General features: G+C 36.4%; 2 protein-coding genes across 3 annotated transcripts in view; one reads left to right on the forward strand and one right to left on the reverse strand.

Moving 5' to 3' along the window:
- PIGF (phosphatidylinositol glycan anchor biosynthesis class F) overlaps nt 1–16,816 on the reverse strand; it is a 38,897-nt gene extending 22,081 nt beyond the window's left edge. The window contains exons 1-4 of the mRNA XM_061168721.1: nt 16,750–16,816; nt 15,310–15,558; nt 14,038–14,129; nt 12,683–12,799 (exon numbers count right to left, since the gene is read on the reverse strand). Of these exons, the coding sequence (XP_061024704.1) occupies nt 12,683–12,799; nt 14,038–14,129; nt 15,310–15,537 (437 nt within the window). The 5' untranslated portion in view covers nt 15,538–15,558; nt 16,750–16,816. The remainder of the gene's footprint in view (nt 1–12,682; nt 12,800–14,037; nt 14,130–15,309; nt 15,559–16,749) is intronic.
- An 832-nt stretch (nt 16,817–17,648) lies between these two features.
- Nucleotides 17,649–21,687, forward strand: part of CRIPT (CXXC repeat containing interactor of PDZ3 domain) — a 52,930-nt gene continuing 48,891 nt past the window's right edge. For both annotated transcript variants that reach the window (XM_061211121.1, XM_061211120.1), the window contains exons 1-3: nt 17,649–17,750; nt 19,758–19,823; nt 20,582–20,636. In XM_061211121.1, the coding sequence (XP_061067104.1) occupies nt 17,735–17,750; nt 19,758–19,823; nt 20,582–20,636 (137 nt within the window). In that variant the 5' untranslated portion in view covers nt 17,649–17,734. The remainder of the gene's footprint in view (nt 17,751–19,757; nt 19,824–20,581; nt 20,637–21,687) is intronic.

Raw genomic sequence — 21,687 nt, forward strand, 5'->3', positions numbered from 1 at the left:
AAAATATGTACATAATAAAATTAAAAATATATATATATATATATATTTCAAATTAGAACTTCAGTTTGGCAACATCTATCAACTTCTTTTGACTTAGAAATTCTACTCCAGAAATCTAGTATACAGAAATCCCTGCACAAGTATAAAAATGATATGGTACAAAGATGTTAATAACAACATTATTCATAATCATGAAAATTCGATAATAACCCTCAATAGGAAATTAGTTAAAAAAATCATGGTACATGGAATACTTATAATGATGATTAATTGCCAAGATTCATCTCATCTCTGATGATTAGGCTAATTAAATCATGGTGATCCCATTCTCTTTCCCAACAATTAGTTTAAGAAGACTCAAGAAGGACAAGCTGCTGACATCTCACTACCAGCCCAAGGACAAGAACCAGGAGAATCAGTAAGAAGCACCAGCCACTGTGTATCTGTATCTAGAATCACACAACCTGTGTTCTGTGAGATCATCAATTTCCTTATTGCTCAACCCAATATAAGCTGAACTTTTCCATTACTTTTTTTGGGGGGGGGCGGTTTATGAATAAGACTGCTATGAACACTCATGTACAGTTTTTTTTTTCAATTTTTGAATTTTTTATTTATTTTTTTATACAGCACATTCTTATTAGTTATCCATTTTATACATATTAGTGTATACATGTCAATCCCAATCTCCCAATTCATCACACCACCACCACCACCCTGCCACTTTCCCTGCTTTGTGTCCATACATTTGTTCTCTACATCTGTGTCTCAATTTCTGCCCTGCAAACCGGTTCATCTGTACCATTTTTTTGGTTCCACATATATGCGTGTCCATACGTTTGTTCTCTACATCTGTGTCTCAATTTCTGCCCTGCAAACCGGTTCATCTGTACCATTTTTTTGGTTCCACATATATGCGTTATATACAATATACATATATGCATTAATATACAATATGTGTCATACAGAGTGACTTACTTCACTCTGTATGACAGTCTCTAGATGCATCCACATCTCTATAAATGACCCAATTTTGTTCCTTTTTTATGGCTCAGTAATATTCCATTGTATATATGTACCACAACTTCTTTATCCATTCGTCTGTTGATGGGCATTTAGGTTGCTTCCATGACCTGGCTATTGTAAATAGTGCTGCAATGAACATTGGGGTGCATGTGTCTTTTTGAATTATGGTTCTCTCTGGGTATATGCCCAGTAGTGGGGTTGCTGGGTCATATGGTAATTCTATTTTTAGTATTTTAAGGAACCTCCATACTGTTCTCCATAGTGGCTGTATCAATTTACATTCCCACCAACAGTGCAAGAGGGTTCCCTTTTCCCCACACCCTTTCCAGCATTTGTTGTTTGTAGATTTTCTGATGATGCCCATTCTAACTGGTGTGAGGTGATACCTCATTGATTTGCATTTCTCTAATAATTAGTGATTTTGAGCAGCTTTTCATGTGCTTCTTGGCCATCTGTATGTTTTCTTTGGAGAAATGTCTATTTAGGTCTTCTGCCCATTTTTGGATTGGGTTGTTTATTTTTTTAATATTGAGCCGCATGAGCTGTTTATATATTTTGGAGATTAATCCTTTGTCCTTGATTCGTTTGCAAATATTTTCTCCCATTCTGAGGGTTGTCTTTTCGTCTTGTTTGTAGTTTCCTTTGCTGTGCAAAAACTTTTAAGTTTCATTAGGTCTCATTTGTTTATTTTTGTTTTTATTTCCATTACTCTAGGAGGTGGATCAAAAAAGATCTTGCTGTGATTTATGCCAAAGAGTGTTCTTCCTATGTTTTCCTCTAAGAGTTTTACAGTGTTCGGTCTTACATTTAGGTCTCTAATCCATTTTGAGTTTATTTTTGTGTATGGTGTTAGGGAGTGTTCTAACTTCATTCTTTTACATGTAGCTGTCCAGTTTTCCCAGCACCACTTATTGAAGAGGCTGTCTTTTCTCCATTGTATATCCTTGCCTCCTTTGTCATAGATTAGTTGACCATAGGTGCATGGGTTTAATCTCTGGGCTTTCTATCCTGTTCCATTGATCTATGTTTCTGTTTTTGTGCCAGTACCATATTGGCTTGATTACTGTAGCTTTGTAGTATAGTTTGAAGTCAGGGAGTCTGATTCCTCCAGCTCCATTTTTTTCCCCTCAAGACTGCTTTGGGTATTTGGGGTCTTTTGTGTCTCCATAGAAATGTTAAGATTTTTTGTTCTAGTTCTGTCAAAACTGCCATTGGTAATTTGATAGGGATTTTACTGAATCTGTAGATTGCTTTGGGTAGTATAGTCATTTTCACAGTATTGATTCTTCCAATCCAAGAACATGGTATATCTCTCCATCTGTTGGTACCATCTTTAATTTCTTTCATCAGTGTCTTATAGTTTTCTGCATACAGGTCTTTTGTCTCCCTAGGTGGGTTTATTTCTAGGTATTTTATTCTTTTTGTTGCAATGGTAAAATGTCATCTCCAAACAGTGACAGTTTTACTTCTTTTTTCCAATTTGTATTCCTTTTATTTCTTTTTCTTCTCTGATTCCCGTGGCTAGGACTTCCAAAACTATGTTGAATAATAGTGGTGAGAGTGGACATCCTTGTCTTGTTCCTGCTCTTAGAGGAAATGCTTGCAGTTTTTCACCATTGAGAATGATGTTTGCTGTGGGTTTGTCATATATGGCCTTTATTATGTTGAGGTAGGCTCCCTCTATGCCCACTTTCTGGAGAGTTTTTATCATACATGGGTGTTGAATTTTGTCGAAAGCTTTCTCTGCATCTATTGAGATGATCATATGGTTTTTATTCTTCAGTTTGTTAATATGGTGTATCACGTTGATTGATTTGCATATATTGAAGAATCCTTGCATTCCTGGGATAAACCCCACTTGATCATAGTGTATGATCCTTTTAATGTGCTGTTGGATTCTGTTTGCTAGTATTTTGTTGAGGATTTTTGCATCTATATTCATCAGTGATATTGGTCTGTAATTTTCTTTTTTTGTAGTATCTTTGTCTGGTTTTGGTATCAGGGTGATGGTGGCCTCATAGAATGTGTTTGGGAGTGTTCCTTCCTCTGCAATTTTTTGGAAGAGTTTGAGAAGGATGGGTGTTAGCTCTTCTCTAAATATTTGATAGGATTCACCTGTGAAGCCATCTGGTTCTGGACTTTTGTTTGTTGGAAGATTTTTAATCACAGTTTCAATTTCATGACTTGTAATTGGTCTGTTCATATTTTCTATTTCTTCCTGGTTCAGTCTTGGAAGGTTATACCTTTCTAAGAATTTGTCCATTTCTTCTAGGTTGTTCATTTTATTGGCATAGAGTTGCTTGCAGGAGTCTCAGGATGCTTCGTATTTCTGCAGTGTTTGTTGTAACTTCGCCTTTTTCATTTCTAATTTTATTGATTTGAGTCCTCTCCCTCTTTTTCTTGATGAGTCTGGCTAATGGTTTATCAACTTTGTTTATTTTCTCCAAGAACCAGCTTTTAGTTTTATTGATCTTTGCAATTGTTTTCTTTGTTTCTGTTTCATTTATTTCTGTTCTGATCTTTATGATTTCTTTCCTTCTACTAACTTTGGGTTTTGTTTGTGCTTCTTTCTCCAGTTCCTTTAGGTGTAAGGCTAGATTGTTTATTTGAGATGTTTGTTGTTTCTTGAGGTAGGATTGTATTGCTATAAACTTCCCTCTTAGAACTGCTTTTGCTGCATCCCATAGGTTTTGGATCGTCGTGTTTTCATTGTCATTTGTCTCTAGGTATTTTTTGATTTCCTCTGATTTCTTCAGTGATCTCTTGGTTATTTAGTAACGTATTTAGCCTCCATGTGTTTGTGTTTTTTACATTTTTTTCCCTGTAACTGATTTCTAATCTCATAGCATTGTGGTCAGAAAAGATGCTTGATATGATTTCAATTTTCTTAAATTTACTGAGGCTTGATTTTGTTACCCAAGGTGTGATCTATCCTGGAGAATGTTCCATGCGCACTTGAGAAGAAAGTGTAATTTGCTGTTTTTGGATGGAATGTCCTATAAATATCAATTAAATCTATCTGGCCTATTGTGTCTTTTAAAGCTTCTGTTTCCTTATTAATTTTCTGTTTGGATGATCTGTCCATTGGTGTAAGTGAGGTGTTAAAGTCCCCCACTATTACTGTGTTACTGTCAATTTCCTCTTTTATAGCTGTTAGCAGTTGCCTTATGTATTGAGGTGCTCCTATGTTGGGTGCATATATATTTATAACTGTTATATCTTCTTCTTGGATTGATCCCTTGATCATTATGTAGTGTCCTTCCTTGTCTCTTGTAACATTATTTTAAAGTCTAGTTTATCTGCTTTGAGTATTGCTACTCCAGGTTTCTTTTGATTTCCATTTGCATGGAATATCTTTTTCCATCCCCTCACTTTCAGTCTGTATGTGTCCCTAGGTCTAAAGTGGGTCTCTTGTAGACAGCATATATATGGGTCTTGTTTTTGTATCCATTCAGCAAGCCTGTGTCTTTTGGCTGGAGCATTTAATCCATTCACGTTTAAGGTAATTATCGATATGTATGTTCCTATGACCATTTTCTTAATTGTTTTGGGTTTGTTTTTGTAGGTCCTTTTCTTCTCTTGTGTTTCCCACTTAGAGAAGTTCCTTTAGCATTTGTTGTAGAGCTGGTTTGGTGGTGCTGAATTCTTTTAGCTTTTGCTTGTCTGTAAAGCTTTTAATTTCTCCATCGAATGTGAATGAGATCCTTGCCGGGTAGAGTAATCTTGGTTGTAGGGTCTTCCCTTTCATCACTTTAAATATGTCATGCCACTCCCCTCTGGCTTGTAGAGTTTCTCCTGAGAAATCAGCTGTTAACCTTATGGGAGTTCCCTTGTATGTTATTTGTCGTTTTTCCCTTGCTGCTTTCAATAATTTTTCTCTGTCTTTAATTTTTGCCGATTTGATTACTATGTGTCTCGGCGTGTTTCTCCTTAGATTTATCCTGTATGGGACTCTCTGCGCTTCCTGGACTTGGGTGGCTATTTTCTTTCCCATGTTAGGGAAGTTTTTGACTATAATCTCTTCAAGTATTTTCTCGGGTCCTTTCTCTCTCTCCTCTCCTTCTGGGACCCCTATAATGCGAATGTTGTTGCGTTTAATGTTGTCCCAGAGGTCTCTTAGGCTGTCTTCATTTCTTTTTATTCTTTTTTCTTTATTCTGTTCCACAGAAGTGAATTCCACCATTCTGTCTTCCAGGTCACTTATCTGTTCTTCTGCCTCAGTTATTCTGCTACTGATTCCTTCTAGTGTAGTTTTCATTTCAGTTACTGTATTCTTCATCTCTGTTTGTTTGTTCTTTAATTCTTCTAGGTCTTTGTGAAACATTTCTTGCATCTTCTCGATCTTTGCCTCCATTCTTTTTCCGAGGTCCTGGATCATCTTCACTATCATTATTCTGAATTCTTCTGGAAGGTTGCCTATCTCCACTTCATTTAGTTGTTTTTCTGGGGTTTTACCTTGTTCGTTCATCTGGTACATAGTCCTCTGCCTTTTCATCTTGTCTATCTTTCTGTGAATGTGGTTTCATTCCACAGGCTGCAGGATTGTAGTTCTTCTTGCTTCTGCTGCCTGCCCTCTGGTGGATCTCCATTACTTATAGATGAAGATATACTAACTAAGAATACTGTGCAAGGAGGGGTAGATTATACACACATACAATTAAAGACATTCCCAGGACTTCCCTGGTGGCACCATGGTTAAGAATCCGCCTGTCAATGAAGGGGACACGGGTTCGAGCCCTGGTCCGGGAAGGTCCCACATGCTGTGGAGTGACTAAGCCCATGCGCCACAACTACTGAGCCTGCGTTCTAGAGCCCAAGAGCAACAACTACTGAGTCTGCGTGCCACAACTACTGAAGCCTGCACACCTAGAGCCCATGCCCCGCAACAAGAGAAGCCACCACAATGAGAAGCCCGCACACTGCAACGAAGAGTAGCCCCCGCTCACCGCAACTAGAGAAAGCCTGCGTGAAGCAACGAAGACCCAATTAATTAAAATTAATTAATTTTAATTAATTAATTTAAATTAATTAATTAATTTAAAAAAGACATTCCCAATAAGTGAAAAAAGAAGTTATAAAGCAGTAACTAGTAAAACCATTTTTGTTTTTTTACATATGTTTTTGCATAGATAAAATTGGAATATATAAAATCTGTTAGTAATGGCTGCTCTTTACATAGCATTCTAAGATCTTTAACTTTCAATGTTTTTCTATTATTTGAATTTTTATAATAAACATATATTCTTTTGTAATAAACACAATAAAAAGAAATAAAGCATAAATTCCTTTCTATTCACTGATTTATAGTAGCACTGATATTGATTTATTCTCATTTTATAAATTTCCATAATAAAGCCAACAGAATTCTATGGTTAATGGCTAATTTCTTCATAGTTAAGAAATGTATACATATAGTTAATAGGGCTGAAAATAGAATAAATAGTTCACTATTCTGTGAATAAACTTAGAAGTGACTAAATATTACAGATCAATCTTCATGACAATGAGTTCTAAGTAACTGTCCACATTATTTGACTCCACTGAAATTCATTCTATCATATCTTAATTGAAATAAATAGACCATTTTGAATACCTACTATCTATGTGCCAGACACTGTATCAGGTACCTGAGATAGTTAACAATAAGTACTATGGTTCAGATAGGCTGTCATCAAAACAGTACTTGTTTAGATGGAGTTGGTCTTTTTAACTGTTGATCTCTTTATGTAAAAAAGAGACACCAAACAACTCCTAGTGGCTAAAGATATTATACAGAATTCTTACATAAATTTTCCCCTTTCCCCGCTGAATAAATATTAAAACCAATGCCTCTTTGCCACTAAATTTTTGTACCCACATTAAGGCTAAATTACCTAATTTTAATATGTATAAATTTTTGGTCATTCACCATCCTCTCACTCTTAATGTCCACAGTGGTTTTTTCAATAAAAAATCCATTTCAATACAGAGATGGCAAAAAGAGGCCTGTTGTTTTTGCTACACAGGTTTACAGGCTGTCTTTACCTTGGCAAGATAACCACAGATTCAGGAAACTATTCAGAAATTCAATTTTTTCATTTCACCAAAAGTGATCAGGTTCTGACTTAAACATTGAAATAATAGCATAAAATAACTGATAAATGAAAAAGCAAACTTCAATGAAAATACAGGACTAAGGTAGTCAGATTATTATTTTGCTTTATAAGAAAGTCAACAAATGGAAAAAAAAAAAAAGCCCCACAATAATTATAACACCAAAGCAACAAACTGAAGTAACCTAGTACAAATTGAGTATATTCAGTAATAAGGTAAAACAAAAAGTCAGCAGAATTTTAGGAAACCAAATGACTTTTCTATCTTCAAGTTTCTTTAAAATAGCATTCTTTTTAAAAAAATCTGGAATAACTGTACATGACTTTAAGAAAAAGTCTTGTTAAAATAGTGTCATTTAATTGTATATTAAATCTGAATAGCATCAGAATTGGTCCTTTACTCTTGGCATGCACCTTCCACACAGTTCTCAAAATCAAAGCTTTTGTGTTTCACAGTCTTTATTTGATTATCATCTACTCAATATTAAACATGCAAATAAATACACTAAAAATTAGGATGTAATAATATTTCACTTAAAAATAGTTCAATACTGAGCAAGATGTCAGCCCAATTCAAAACTGGGCTGTTCATACTGAACACCTGAATTAGTCATATTTCAAAAACACTAAAAGGGCCAGCTTTAAATAAGCAAAACAGAAGAAAAAAACTCTACCGTGTTTCATACACTAAAACACAGGATGAATGACAAAAATATTTAAAGTTCTAAAATCTTCAATCAGTACTTTAAGGTATTTTAAATACTTTCAATGAATTAGAACTATAGCATAAGAACTTCAAATCAGAACTTTAATTTCTGTTGTAAATGATTACTGGGTAGGAAGAAAGGTATTATTCATACGTTTTGTATAAACTCCTTAAATAATAATAAAATTCTTTTAAATTAAAGTTGTGACTCAATATAAATGATGTTAATATATTCAAATAATTTCTTTTTTTTTTTTTTGGGCTGCGCCATGTGGCTTGTGGGATCTAAGTTCCCTGACCAGGGATGGAACCCGTGCCGCCTGTAGTGGAAGCACAGAGTGTTAACCACTGGACCACCAGGGAAGTCCCAAATAATTTTGAAATAACACACAAGTCATTGTTTTTCATGGGTATTTCATATTATCACTGCAGAACCACCCGACCTTTGAATTTTTAAAATATTTTTGCATAAAAGTGAACATTTAAGGCTAACTCTAACATTAAACAAGTTACTGTATCAAATAAATTATTTCCTAACTCATTCAAAATTTGACATGTTTATACTAAATTCTTGAAGTGTGATAAAATTGCTAGGGAAGGGGCTTCCCTGGTGGCGCAGTGGTTGAGAGTCTGCCTGCCAATGCAGGGGACACGGGTTCGAGCCCTGGTCTGGGAGGATCCCGCATGCCGCGGAGCAGCTAGGCCCTTGAGCCACAACTACTGAGCCTGCGCGTCTGGAGCCTGTGCTCCGCAACGAGAGAGGCCGCGATAGTGAGAGGCCCGCGCACCGCGATGAAGAGTGGCCCCCGCTTGCCGCCACTGGGGAAGGCCCTCGCACAGAAATGAAGACCCAACACAGCCAAAAATAAATTAATTAAAAAAAAAAAATTGCTAGGGAAGAAACTGAACTATCACTAATGTATGGTAGAGACATGAAGATTTAAGTTCCCCTCTCATGACAAAGTTCAAATCAATTTTACATTAAATGAACTGAAAAAACCATTTCTCCTTCTCTGTGGTTGTCCATGCCCAGCACTCCTTGGTCTGTTACCTAAACCAGGAAAAGTACTAAGACAAATGGCTGTCAGGATTGGGAGTATGATGCATAAAAATGCCCCCTGACAATTGTTAATCCAGTTGACAAACATTTCTTGAGCACTTACTATTTGATTTCACTCATCATCTCACTCAGTTCTCAGTGGGGAGGGGCAATATAGGGGCAGGGAATTGAGAGGTACAAACTATCACGTACAAAATAAGCTAAAAGGATATATTGTACAACACAGGGAATACAGTGAATATTTTATAATAACTATAAATGGAGTATAATCTTTAAAAATTGTGAATCACTCTACTGTACACCTGTAACATGTAATACTGTACCTCAACTACATTTCAATAAAAAAAATTAATTATCAAAAGAAAGAAAATGTCCACATATGAAATTCACGATAAATTACTAAGAGAAACTAGGAATAGTTACTGTTTCCCTTGAGCTTTAAAGTTTGATTTTTTTCAATTTTAAAATATTAGGAATTTTTATATACAGTCAGTTCTGCTATAATGCTTATTTTGAAAATTTGAATTTGTTTCAATTTGATGGATATATTAAGGAACAATAGGAGTGATTTCGTCTGTGAGAAACACTGAGTGAACACAAAAACTGCACCCAGTTGAACTGAGCAGCATATGAATACACAAAACGTGCACATCCCTCAAACATCTACCAGCTAATCAAGACGGTGTCATACTGGCATAAGTACAGACATTAATGGAATAAGAGCTGATCATGTGTTTATGATCAACTGATTTTCAACAGCGGTGCCAAGATCACTCAAAGGGATAAAGGTTTTTTCAACAAATGATGCTAGGACAACTGGGTAGCCACATGCAAAAGAATGAAGTGGGACCCTTACCTCATACCATACACAAAAACTAACACAAAATGGACCAAAGACCCAAATGTAAGAACTAAAATTATAAAACTCTTAGAAGAAAACACAGGAGTAAATCTTTAAGACCTTGGATTTGGCAGTGGATTCTTAGATATGACTCTAAGAGCACAAGCAATGAAAGAAAAAAATTAATTAGATTTCATCAAAATTAAAACCTTTTGTGCCTCAAAGGGCACTATCATGAAAGTGAAAAGACAACACACAGAAAGGGAGAAAATATTTGCAAATCATGTATCTGATAAAGGACTTGTATGTAGAATATATAAAGAACACTTACAACTTAGTAATGAAAGACAAATAACTCAATTCAAAAATGAGTAAAGGATCTAAAGAGATATTTCTCCAAGGAAAATATACAACAGCCAATAGGAACATGAAAAGATGCTTGATCTCATTGGTCAGTAGGGAAATGCAAATAAAAAACACAAAGAGATAACACTTCACACCCATAAGGATGGCAATAATCAAAAAGTCAGATAATAACAACTGTTGGTGAGAATGTAGGGGAACTGGAGTCCTCACACACTGCTGTGGACATGTAAAACGGTACAGCCACATTAGAAAAGTCTGGCAGTTGTTCAGATGATTAAAAGTAGAGTTACCATATGACCAAACAATTCCACTCCTCAGCATATACTCAAGTGAAATGAAAATATATATCCACACAAAAACCTGTACACAGATGCTTACAGCAACTTACAATAGCAAAAAGTGAAAACAATCTAGATGTCCATCAATTGATGAATGGATAAACAAAATGTGGTACATATCCATCCATATTATTCAGCCGTAGAAAGGAATAATGTACTGATACACGTTACAACATGAATGAACCTTGAAAACGTCATGCTAAACAAAAGAAGCCAATCACAAAAGATCACATATTATATGATTCCATTTTTATGAAATGTCCAAAATAGGCAAATCTACAGACAGTAAATAGATTAGTGGTTGCTTAGGGCTAGGGGAGGGGGAATAAGGAAGTGACAGGTAAAGGACATGGAGTTTCTTTTTGAGGTGATGAAAATATTCTAAAACTGACTGTAATGATTGTTGTACATATCTGTGAATATAATAAAAACTATTGAATTGTACACTTCATATAGGTGACATATATGGTGTTTGAATTATATCTCAATACTGTTTAAAAACCCATCTCCCAGCTATCTCAGTTCCCTTCACGCATATGAGCCACACCTTCCACATCTGTCTTAGCTTTCCAATAACCCTCCTTCATAATAACTTACAAGAGGCAACCCTTCCCACATCTACTTCCAAAAGCAAATTTCAGGTTTTGTCCAAGGAAAAGTGCCGTATTTATTATAATATTTATGCAATTCTTAACCATTTAACATGTATTAAACTGTCCTGCCATTTTTATTAAGTTCCTACCTTTTTTAATGTGTTACTGACGAAGTTTTTGAGTGTTATGCCCCATCCCATTTTTCCCACAAGTTCAGTGTTTCTTATTGCCCAGTTTTGCATAATGCAAGGATTTTTAGGAATGCATATGCCATCTTATAGCAGAACTGACTATAGAATCAGATGACAGTACCTCCCCCAAGTACACCATTAATGCTATCATCAGAAACAGAATTCAAAGCTGGATAAATCACCAATCCAAACCAATAAGGTTTCAACTGATTTTCACTGTTTAAAAATGTCAAACTAAAATACTAAAAGAAATTAATGCCATTTGGGATACTATGGTAACAATGTGGGAAAAAGTGTTCAATGTGACACTTTTGTTTTCTTGAGACTTAATGAACACTAGAAGATGGTTCTGAAGGGGAACAAACAAACATTTCAAAAGGAAAAAGTCAGTAATTTATGGAGCCTAGCTACCCAGCAAGCATCCTCTGCTCCACTTGGGCTGTTCTCTTCCAAATCACACAAAAATACCATGTTCATTTCAGTTTCTATAGTTTCATTCATTCCGCTAGCATGGGGTGTCTCCCCTTCCCACTTAGTCTTACCAGATCTCTTACTCCTGATCCAAGTGCTTCATAGATCATCCCCTCATCCAGCTCATTCTTCAGTGGTCTCCTACCCTACTGAGTTCCTAAAACTTCATTGTTCGAGTTACACAAATTTAGTCTTATGTTTTTGTTCATCTCATCCTTGCCCCTTGAATGTCCAAGATCCTCATGGAGAGAAGCACAGCTAATACATCAGACTCCACACAGAGTTTGCATAACATAGAGCACAGAGTTAAGGGCTCAAGAAGTTTTTGCTGCTGGGTGATAAACAAGGCAAAATCATGGGCACCAAATAACTTTCTAGTTTTCTTAGTTATAACTCAACCATTTCTAATACAAATGATTTCACTGCCTTTCAAGAAGCTAAAATTTTAACTTAACGATGCTGAAAATACATACAGCTGCTAAGGGAATAAAATCCTGTAAAACCTGCACTCGTATGTCTCACCACAAAAGAGGCTGAACAAGAAACTATAGTTGTTCCAATAAACATTTTTAGATGGTGAACCCCAATTCTACATTATAAGATGTATGGAAGCAATTTGATCTGTAGCAATTTTATCACAGTGATAAATCACCCCCGAGGAGTGGTTTTCAAAGTTTTCTTTTGGTAACAGAAACCTTTTTTCAAGCAAAAGGCTAAGTGGAATTCTACCATACAAAAATTAAAAAAAAAAGCAGAGCTGATCTTGTTAACGTGGAGGGAGAGGCCTATAGTTCTGCCTGCTTGGGTCTCCCTCGAGTGCATGCCACCCTTCCCTGGCCCCAGTCCCCAGCTGCAGTGGGCCCTTACAGCATCACCGAGAACGATACAGTGCTGAGAAACACTCAAGGAACAATCAGCAAGCTGCCATGAATAGAAAAGTACCTCATTAATTTTTTTTTTAATTTCAAACATCACTAGAATATAAAATTAAAACTTACCCATTTCTACTGAAAACTCTTAGCCATGCTTTGAAGTTTGGTCCTAACAAACATAAACAAGGTACAGTAGTAAAAGTGGACAAAGTAACTGCGAGTAAAAATGTTTCCAACGCCAACCTAGAAAAAAAACACTGTATTAATATTTTTTCAAGTGTTAAAGGTGCATGTACACACACATGAATAATCTTTTTCACTTAAATAGATTTAGTATAAAACTATTTTCTTACACTTAGAAAGGTAACATGAGTCTTACCAAAACGATGACTATAAGAAATGTTACTACCAAAATGCAAGCTATAAAAAACAATCTAGCAAATATTTGGCTTTGATGATAGAGTTCAGAAGTGTTAAATGCCATACGATACTGAGACTGTCCATTGCAAGAAAACCCATTTCTAGATCATTAACTTTTTCCTCAATAGTCTCTGGAACTTTCTCTGCAATCCATGGTTCAAATTTAGCTTACATTGGAACCACTTGGAGAACTAGGTAAATTTGTTTCTGACTAAGGCCTGAGAATTTGCATTTCAATAAAATGCTGACGTTGTAGGTTTTAGAACCACATTTGGAAACCCACTGCTCCAGACATTCATTCTACTCTAAAATGGATTACAGAGAAATTGTCATTTCCTATTACAAAGGTCTTGTCCTCCCCACTCTAGAAAATAATTACCTGTTAATCTAGTATGTGTATATATAACCAGGTATATATATATATATATATATGTAAAACTATATATATAGCTGTGTGTGTGTGTGTGTATATGTATTGCATCACTCATCTCAACATGATCATTTATCACTGCTAAACTGAACTTTCCCAAACTATAATGGAACATTATATAAGACATGTTAATGAATTTGGCTTTCACTAATTCAAAATTGTTCAGTTTTGAAAAGGTGTTGAGTTAAATTTTACCTTTAAACTATAAACATTAGCTTTTACGTTATTAAATACAAGAATCTATTGACTTTTCTTAAGAAAACAAACTCTTTTCAAGCACTTCAGAATCACATTTACTATTTACAACTAATTTATATGTATCATTATAGTCAGTTTCCTTAGAGGTTCTAAGGGCCACACACCTATTGGTATATGACAGTTTCTCATCTACCTCCCCCTTTAAGCAACTGTGTGACAAAAGGCTATGTAATAGAAGCATTTAATGAATTAAGTTATTCCATTGTCTTTTAAAAAAATAACACTGCCAAGGGCAATGATGTCAGTATCCTTCTGTGATCCATTGATTAAACACACCATGTTTTTTCTCTAATCACCAATAGAATTAGCACTTGGTTTAATAAACGACTGTTTTAAAATATAGTTGGCTTAAGGTAAAAAATTTCAGACTTACTCTATTAGTGGTGCTCCATATAGAACAAAAATTACATGAAAGGAGAAACAAGACATAAGAAAGTAGATACAGCATTTCAAAAATCTGGTTACCTAAAAAAGAAATGAATAACTTAAAGAATCAAGAGAATGACTAAAGGACAGCAAATGCTTTGATTTTATCTACAAATACAACTTAGTCCTATAATGTGTGAAACAGCTGAATATTCTTTGGATCTGCTCCTGAAGTCAGATCACATGTTCTTTGCACAGCACTGTAAAAAAGCCACAAGACAAAAATCGACCCCCATGTTCCACTCACCTAACCAACAGTAGAATCAGAAAATGTTTTTGTTTCTATGCTAAGTATTGAACTATGTTGTTAAACAGTATTTATGAAATATTTACCAATAAGTGTGCTAGGATACAAAAAAATACAAACACTGTCCTTCTTGTTTGATGATACATGAAATATTTATAGAAAATAATGATTATAATAATTTTTTTCATTTTAAAACAAAATTCCTAGGAAAATTGGACCAAAAAAAAGCACAATATTAAATAATTCCCCAAATCATATTCATGTTACTGTATGATCCACATAAAAAAAGACCTGCATGTCTGCAAATCAGTGTGTGGGACCTACCTGATTTCGAGCTCAAGAAGATCTAATAATAAAACACACAATGAGTGTTTTAAATCATAGGGCAGTAAATGTGTTTTAAATTACCTAATAAAGAACATACACATAGTATTGAATAATGTTAAGTGAGGACTTTATTAATTTTAATAATAGTCAAGTGTTACACTGTAGTGAATATTCCAGAAAATAGATTCCAATGTCTGAAAACTTCAACTACTATTTAGTCAAGGAAGGCCAAGCTTGAAACAAGAGCTTATTTTGTAATTTCTGAAAAACCCATTGTGTCTTTCAGAAATGCAAAAGATGAATGAAAATAAACTGAAATGTCTTATAAAGTAAGATTTAAAGGTGTGATTGCTACATTTATATTTATATATATTGCTACATTGAAGATATATTTATCTTCAATGATGACATAAAACATGACTATATAGGTTCACAATGCTATGATATCCAGTTAATACATGGTAAGAATCTATCAAACATTGTGGACAGTCTTCCAGCAAGCAATAGGCTACTGACTAGAAAAAAAAAAAAATCAGCTTCTTTATTCACTGTAAATAACCCAATAAGTACTTGACTAATACTTTATCCATCCAGTAAAAAAAAATTACCTACATCGAAAAATCATTGTCAAGAAATAAGCCTTACCTTGTACGATAATGAACTTCTTTTAGAAGATGCATTTGGTTTCACTACTAAATACAATACTAAATTGACGGCAGTTACAGAAACAGAACAGATGCACAACCATGTCAAGTGTGTTTCCAGTACTGAGAAGTTCTCCAAGAAGAATGATGGAATGAAGATGCTTAGGATAATTGAAAATATGCATAATAGATGGACATACAGTAGTCTCTTGATGTCAATATCTTTCATGGTGTTTTCTTGAGTGGCTATCTAATGAAAAACAAATTAAGAAAAGAGCATAGGCAATAATGACTTTTTCCATTGTCCTAAATGCTCCAACGTCTAAAAACAAGCCATGAACCAAAGTCAATTTTCTATGGGCAATAATGTCTTAGTGTTAGAATATAGGAAGATGCATATGTGTAAAAACTAATAGACTAATATAGTATAAACAGCTCTCAGAGACTGAAAAGGACAAATTTACTAATTTCTTAAATATTTGTGTCTAGTTTCTGTAAAACAGTCATGTGCTAGGACTAATTAAGCGATTCGGTTTTTTTTCTTTTTGCCAAAATCAAAGGTGAAAACAAACAGCATGTGTTAATGATTTGCCCTGTTGGAAATATAAGCTATGCTTTCTAGAAATCCCATAATACAATTTGGCTGAACTGCTAGCATTTTTTATCATTATGGACCCTTATCTAACATCACAGTAGTTCACATTTTCTAACAAATGCCAAGTAACACCAGGTACACACTGGAATACTCAAATGGTGGCCAGTGTTACCAAGAAGCTTCAAAGAACATTATGCTAAACTAAGGAGTCCCAGTGCTGCAAAAATACCAAAATGACAATGTCAGTTACAGCTGCCAGATTCCAATCAAAAGCAGAGCATGAATGGAAGGTGGAAAAATATTTACGTTCTGTCTCTCTGTCTCTCTCTCTCTCTCTATACATATATATAAAACATGTTATTTTATATATGTATTTACAAATTACCTAACAGATAGCTTATACATAGTATTGACTAATGTTAAGTAAGGACTTTATTAAAGTAGTAGTCCACATGTTACACTGTGGTTAATATTCCAGAAAAAAAATATATATATATATATATGTGTATATTTTATAGACACACACAGGGCACCCACTGGGGCAAAGGGGCGAATCCACGCCTTATACTAACACTCTCCTCGTTTAATTCACACTGTATTTTTACAAGGCAAACACTTTACTGATAAGGAAACAGGCTAAGACAGATTAGGAAACACTCCAAGGTCCCAACCTCCCAAGTGCTAAAGCCATTTCAAAACCTAGCCTCTTTGATACAAAGATACGCACTAGGGGGTCGAGAAAAGAATGCATGGCAAGAAAGGAGAAAGGAAATGTTTCTCACAGGTCCTAGCCTCAGCTGAGGGGCTGGGAAGGGAATCCAGAATATATTCTCTCAATAGACACACCTTCAGATATTTTTCTGGGCCACCCTCAGAATCGCAACTGACAGAAGCAGATCTGGACCTAAGACAGTGAGTGGTACCCAAAGTCGGATGCTTGCTGAATGACTGAATGAATGAACGAACGAACGAAGAGTTGGTCCAGTGTTGCCCCTCCTGAGAAACCAGCCCTGTGTTAGGCCCTGGCGAGCCCAGGAGGACTCCCGTCAGGTGCCTCCTTGGGTGGCCAGGGCCCCGGCCTCCACGGTCTGACCTGGCCCGAGTCCTCAAGCCTTGCATCGGGAGAGAAGGCTCTTCTGAGCGGCTCCTACAGGAGCCTTCGCGGGAATCGGGGACCTTAACCTGCAGCTCCAACCCAAAGTGGGTCGCTCCGAACTCTGCCCAAGCCTCAGCCGACGGGAGTGTGGGCAACGAGGGACGAATTGAGAAGCATAATCAAAGAGCACAAGCGTGGACACCGAGAGAAAAGAAGGGACAGACACAGAAAGTCGGATCCGAAAGAGGCCAGTCCATTAGGGCAGCCCCTGGGTCACGCAGGAAGGGCGGCGCTGGAGGGGCCGGCAGGCGCGGACCGGCCGGGGGCAGAGATTCCCGGCCAGTTGGGCAGCTGGCGGAAGTGGCTTGCAGCGCCGTGAGGCTCGCGCAGGGCTTACCTAACTCTCCCGCCCGCGGAAGAGAACGGAGGATTACTACCTCCCACCATCAGGCGTGACTTGGATTCCTGTGCCTCGCGCAGGCGCAGGCCTGTGGGGAGGAGACCCAAGGCCTCACAGCCAATCGCAGAAGTGGAGAGGCGGGCCAAGAAGGCAGCCCCGCCTCCCCACTCGCGTTTATTCCTCCCGCGGCTTTCCAGGTGTAGGATAGGCGGGGCGGAGGGCGGAAGGGCCGGAAGTGGATTTTCGTAACCCGGAAGGGGAGTGCTTCCCTGACTGTATTGTTAACGTCTTCCAGCTGCCTCTCGTCCTGCGGCTGAGGGAATCGTCGCGGAAGGATGGTGTGCGAAAAATGTGAGTTAAGGAGACTCTTCTGCGGGAGAAGGAGGCTGGGAGAACCTAACTGGAGTTCCCCGGGAACTCTGCTCTTTCTTTGTTTTTCCTTCGGCCACAGGTCCTTGATTCTAGCCTCTGTCCTCCTATCCTGCCCTTTGACCATTCCTGCCCTCCCCAACGACCGTATAGTCCTGTATTTGCATTCAGAGTGGTCTCAGTTTTGCACCTCTTTGTCTATTTCCGTTGCTTCCCATCAACCCCGGGTATCATCCTGTACTGCTTCTTGACGGGCTTCCTCCCTTCACAGACCCGCCGGGTTGGAACGGATCTTAAAAGTCACTTCCACAGCATCTGGAGTTGCTGGATTTAGCAAATAAAAGTACCGGACGCCCAGTTAAATTTGAATGTCAGGAAAACAACAAATAATTTTTAGTGTAAGTATGTCCTATGCAATATTTGAGACTTGGCTCTGTTTGCTGCTCCTCACTACTGTAAATGCTTTGTCCCAAACTACGCACTTTTAGGACACTCTTTACTAAAAAAAAAAAAAAAGTATTCATTGTTTATATGAAATTTAAATCTAACTGGGTGTCCTGTATTTTATCTAACAAACCTAAGTCAGTATCCCATCCAATGGCTTAAATGCTCTTTGCATGAATGCATAGAGGATTGAGGCACAGGGGTAGGAGAATCTCACCACCTTCAAAGCAGTTTGTGTAGATTTCACTGGCTTTTAGAAAAGTCTCTCCTCCTTATAGTTGCCATTCAGTGATTCTAATGCCAACCCTTGAGATTTCTAGAAAATATCTTATGATTTTTTGACCTCACAAACTGATTATGTGTTTTAAAAGAGCTGTCATATCCCCAAATCCCTTTTTCCTACAGCTAGATATGTCTGACTCTTCTGTGACAATTTCAAGTCTTCTTATCCTGTTAATTATCTAATTAACGTGATCCACTTTGTTTATATCCCTATAGTATATAAAACTTTGAACAGAGATGCCCTTGAGTTTGAATCACAGTTTTTATATTAAGTGAAAGAATGACCATGGATGGTTACTTGAATAAATTCTCAGGGTGCAGAGAATAATTTGGGATTTCTATATTTGGAACCTGGCATTCAGGAGGACCCTCCTCAATGAGGCCTCAGCTTACCTTTTTAACTGCATTTTCACTGACCCTTACCATTTTCACTTCAGCCAAACCAAACAATATTTTGCCCATATGTACCCTGAGTTTTCAGTGCCTTTCCGCAGGATGTGTCCCTTATCCAGTTTACCTTCATCCTCTTTTCTCCTCTTTCTTCACAGTCTCATTGCCACTAACCCTCTCTATTGCCTTCCCCACAAAGCTTCACTGGATTTCCCTAGCCAAGGTTATTTCTTCCTCCATGGAATTTCTCCTAGTACTTGAGCTCTCAATTGTCATACTATTTACTTTCCAGCTTATATTTTAGTTGAATAATTCTTAACTTTTTTTTTTTTTGGTTCTCTGAGCCCTTTGAGAATGTGATGAAAGCTGTAGACTTAACATAGTCTATTAAAAAATGGATATACAAGAGGTTTGTGTACAATTTAATCTTGTTCATATATCTCCTAAGGTCTACCTGTGAAACTCAGGTTAAGGACTACTATTAGAGAAATCAGTGTGCTATAAATTCCTTGAAATCTAGAGCTTTATCTAATTCATTTTATTTTTATCTGTACTTTGTACAGTGGCTTATACATCAGAGATGCTTAGTAAATATTTATGGAATGAATAGATTTATCAGATTTGTTTAAAGGCTACATGTACAGAGGAAGCCTATTATAAGCCATACTATTATCCACAAATTTTACTGAAGAGTCAGTTATCCATTGCCCACAGTTAATATCTTAAGTCTCAGTTCACTGGCCCTGACCCCAGCATTAACAGGCTTGTACGTAATATGACTGGCGATGCCATTGGGAACTTTAGGCACAATGTAGTGTATTTATTAAATAGTAAACACTAATCCCCCTTACTTTTACTGTCTTGTTATAACAGGTGAAAAGAAACTTGGTACTGTTATCACTCCAGATACATGGAAAGATGGTGCAAGGAATACCACAGGTATTTTTCCTTTTAGAACATGGAAACTGAATCAGATACTTCCTGTGAATAGTGTTTTCACTTTTACATTATTTGTAAGATATGTTGTTATGTGTACAATGTATTTTATCTGTTAAACATTAAGGAATACTAGATACCCCAACAATTTAATATCTTTTCTATTTAGTTCTCTCAGTGACATGTCAGGGTTCCTAATTTGATAGGCAGGAGATAGCAAAATAATTAAATGATTTTTAAGCAATGAGTATATCACAGTAATTGATTTGATTCAGCTTAATTAGGGTTAGTATTGAAAACCCCCTCTCCTCACCTGATTTTTATATTCTTGAACAAATTATTTAAATGTTTTCACTTTCATAATCATTAAATACAGCGAAGATGTTTTCAAAGGGAAGAAAAAGAAACATTTTTACTGTATTCAAGATCAATGGCACCAAAGTAGCGGCATCTAGATTTTACATTAGATAGAGTAAATATAGACCCATTCCTAAAGTCCTACTTTGAGTCTGAGAAATAAAATGATTGCCTTTTATCCAAATTTTTATTTTCCTAGTAAATAATTGTGTGTGTTTTTTTTTTAAGTAGTGTCTTTGAAACCTGGCTACTAAATGAAATTTTTTAAAATTTTGATATAGGCTAGTCTATTGGTAGGAGGTCAAAAAATGAACTTTCTAACTAATTGTTAAATGTTTCATGTATGTGTTATGTGTGAAATGTGTAGACATAACACACTAAAATACATGTATATTTCAATGCAGAAAGTGGTGGAAGAAAGCTGAATGAAAATAAAGCTTTGACCTCAAAAAAAGCAAGGTAGGTATAAGAGCATCTATAAAGCAGTCATATAAATTTCCACTCTTTTTAATATTAAGTGTATTGGAATGAATTTGTTTTGCCTCATTCTGTTGTGATAAAACATAGAGTTAGATAGTTCCAAGCATGCATAACCAAGCTGTCTGTTATAACCTGCTGATCTCACCCTGTTCATTTTTACTGTATCAATATATAAAGATATATTATTTTTATAATTTCACCAGAAAGCATGACTTATTTTTTCTAGTTCTTAATTTTCCTGCAAATCAGAGGCCGCAGAGAAATGTGGACAGGTCATGAGCTCTGGAGTCAGACCTAAATTTGAATCTAGATTTTGTTACTGTCTAGCTCTGTAACCTTAAGCAAGTTAAACCAGTTCTTAACTTTCCTGAACATTACTTTTTTACCTAGGAATGGGGATAAAAATGTCTCCCACCATAAAAACAATTTTTGACGCCATGCTCTGTTATATCCAGTGTTAAAAATTCCATGAATCCTTCCAGCTGCCATCCCATTTCCTTGCGTCCTTTTACAGAAAAAGTTTTCAAAAGCCTTATCTAGATAGTACTTTCTCATTGTCCTTAAGTTCTATTCACTCCTTCAGCCACTCTAGTCAGGCCTCCATCTCCACCACACTCCTAAACCTACTCTTGTCAAGATCACACGTGACCTTTAAAACTGATGGCTACTTCTCTGTTCTTACCTTACTTAACCTTTCGAAAACTCTCTCTTTTTTGCAACCCTTTATTCTCTTGGCTTTGAGATACCACACTCTCCTTTCCTCTTAACTCACGAGCTGTTCCTTCTCAATTGAGTGCTTCTGGTCTCAATCCTAGACTTTTTTTTTTTCTATTTATAAATTTATGATCTCTCCTCAAGTGACTTTAGTCCAATGGCTTTAAATTCAAACTCTATGTTAATGAATTCCACACGTATATCTCAGTCCTGACTTTTCTGAGCTCCAAACATATATCCAGTTGCTTCCTTGACTTTTCCAATTTGATGTCTGACAGGCAACCTCTTTTTCCTTCAGTCAAATCATAGTCTTCTC

Source organism: Eubalaena glacialis, chromosome 14 (assembly GCF_028564815.1).
Source record: "Eubalaena glacialis isolate mEubGla1 chromosome 14, mEubGla1.1.hap2.+ XY, whole genome shotgun sequence".
Taxonomy (NCBI): domain Eukaryota; kingdom Metazoa; phylum Chordata; class Mammalia; order Artiodactyla; family Balaenidae; genus Eubalaena; species Eubalaena glacialis.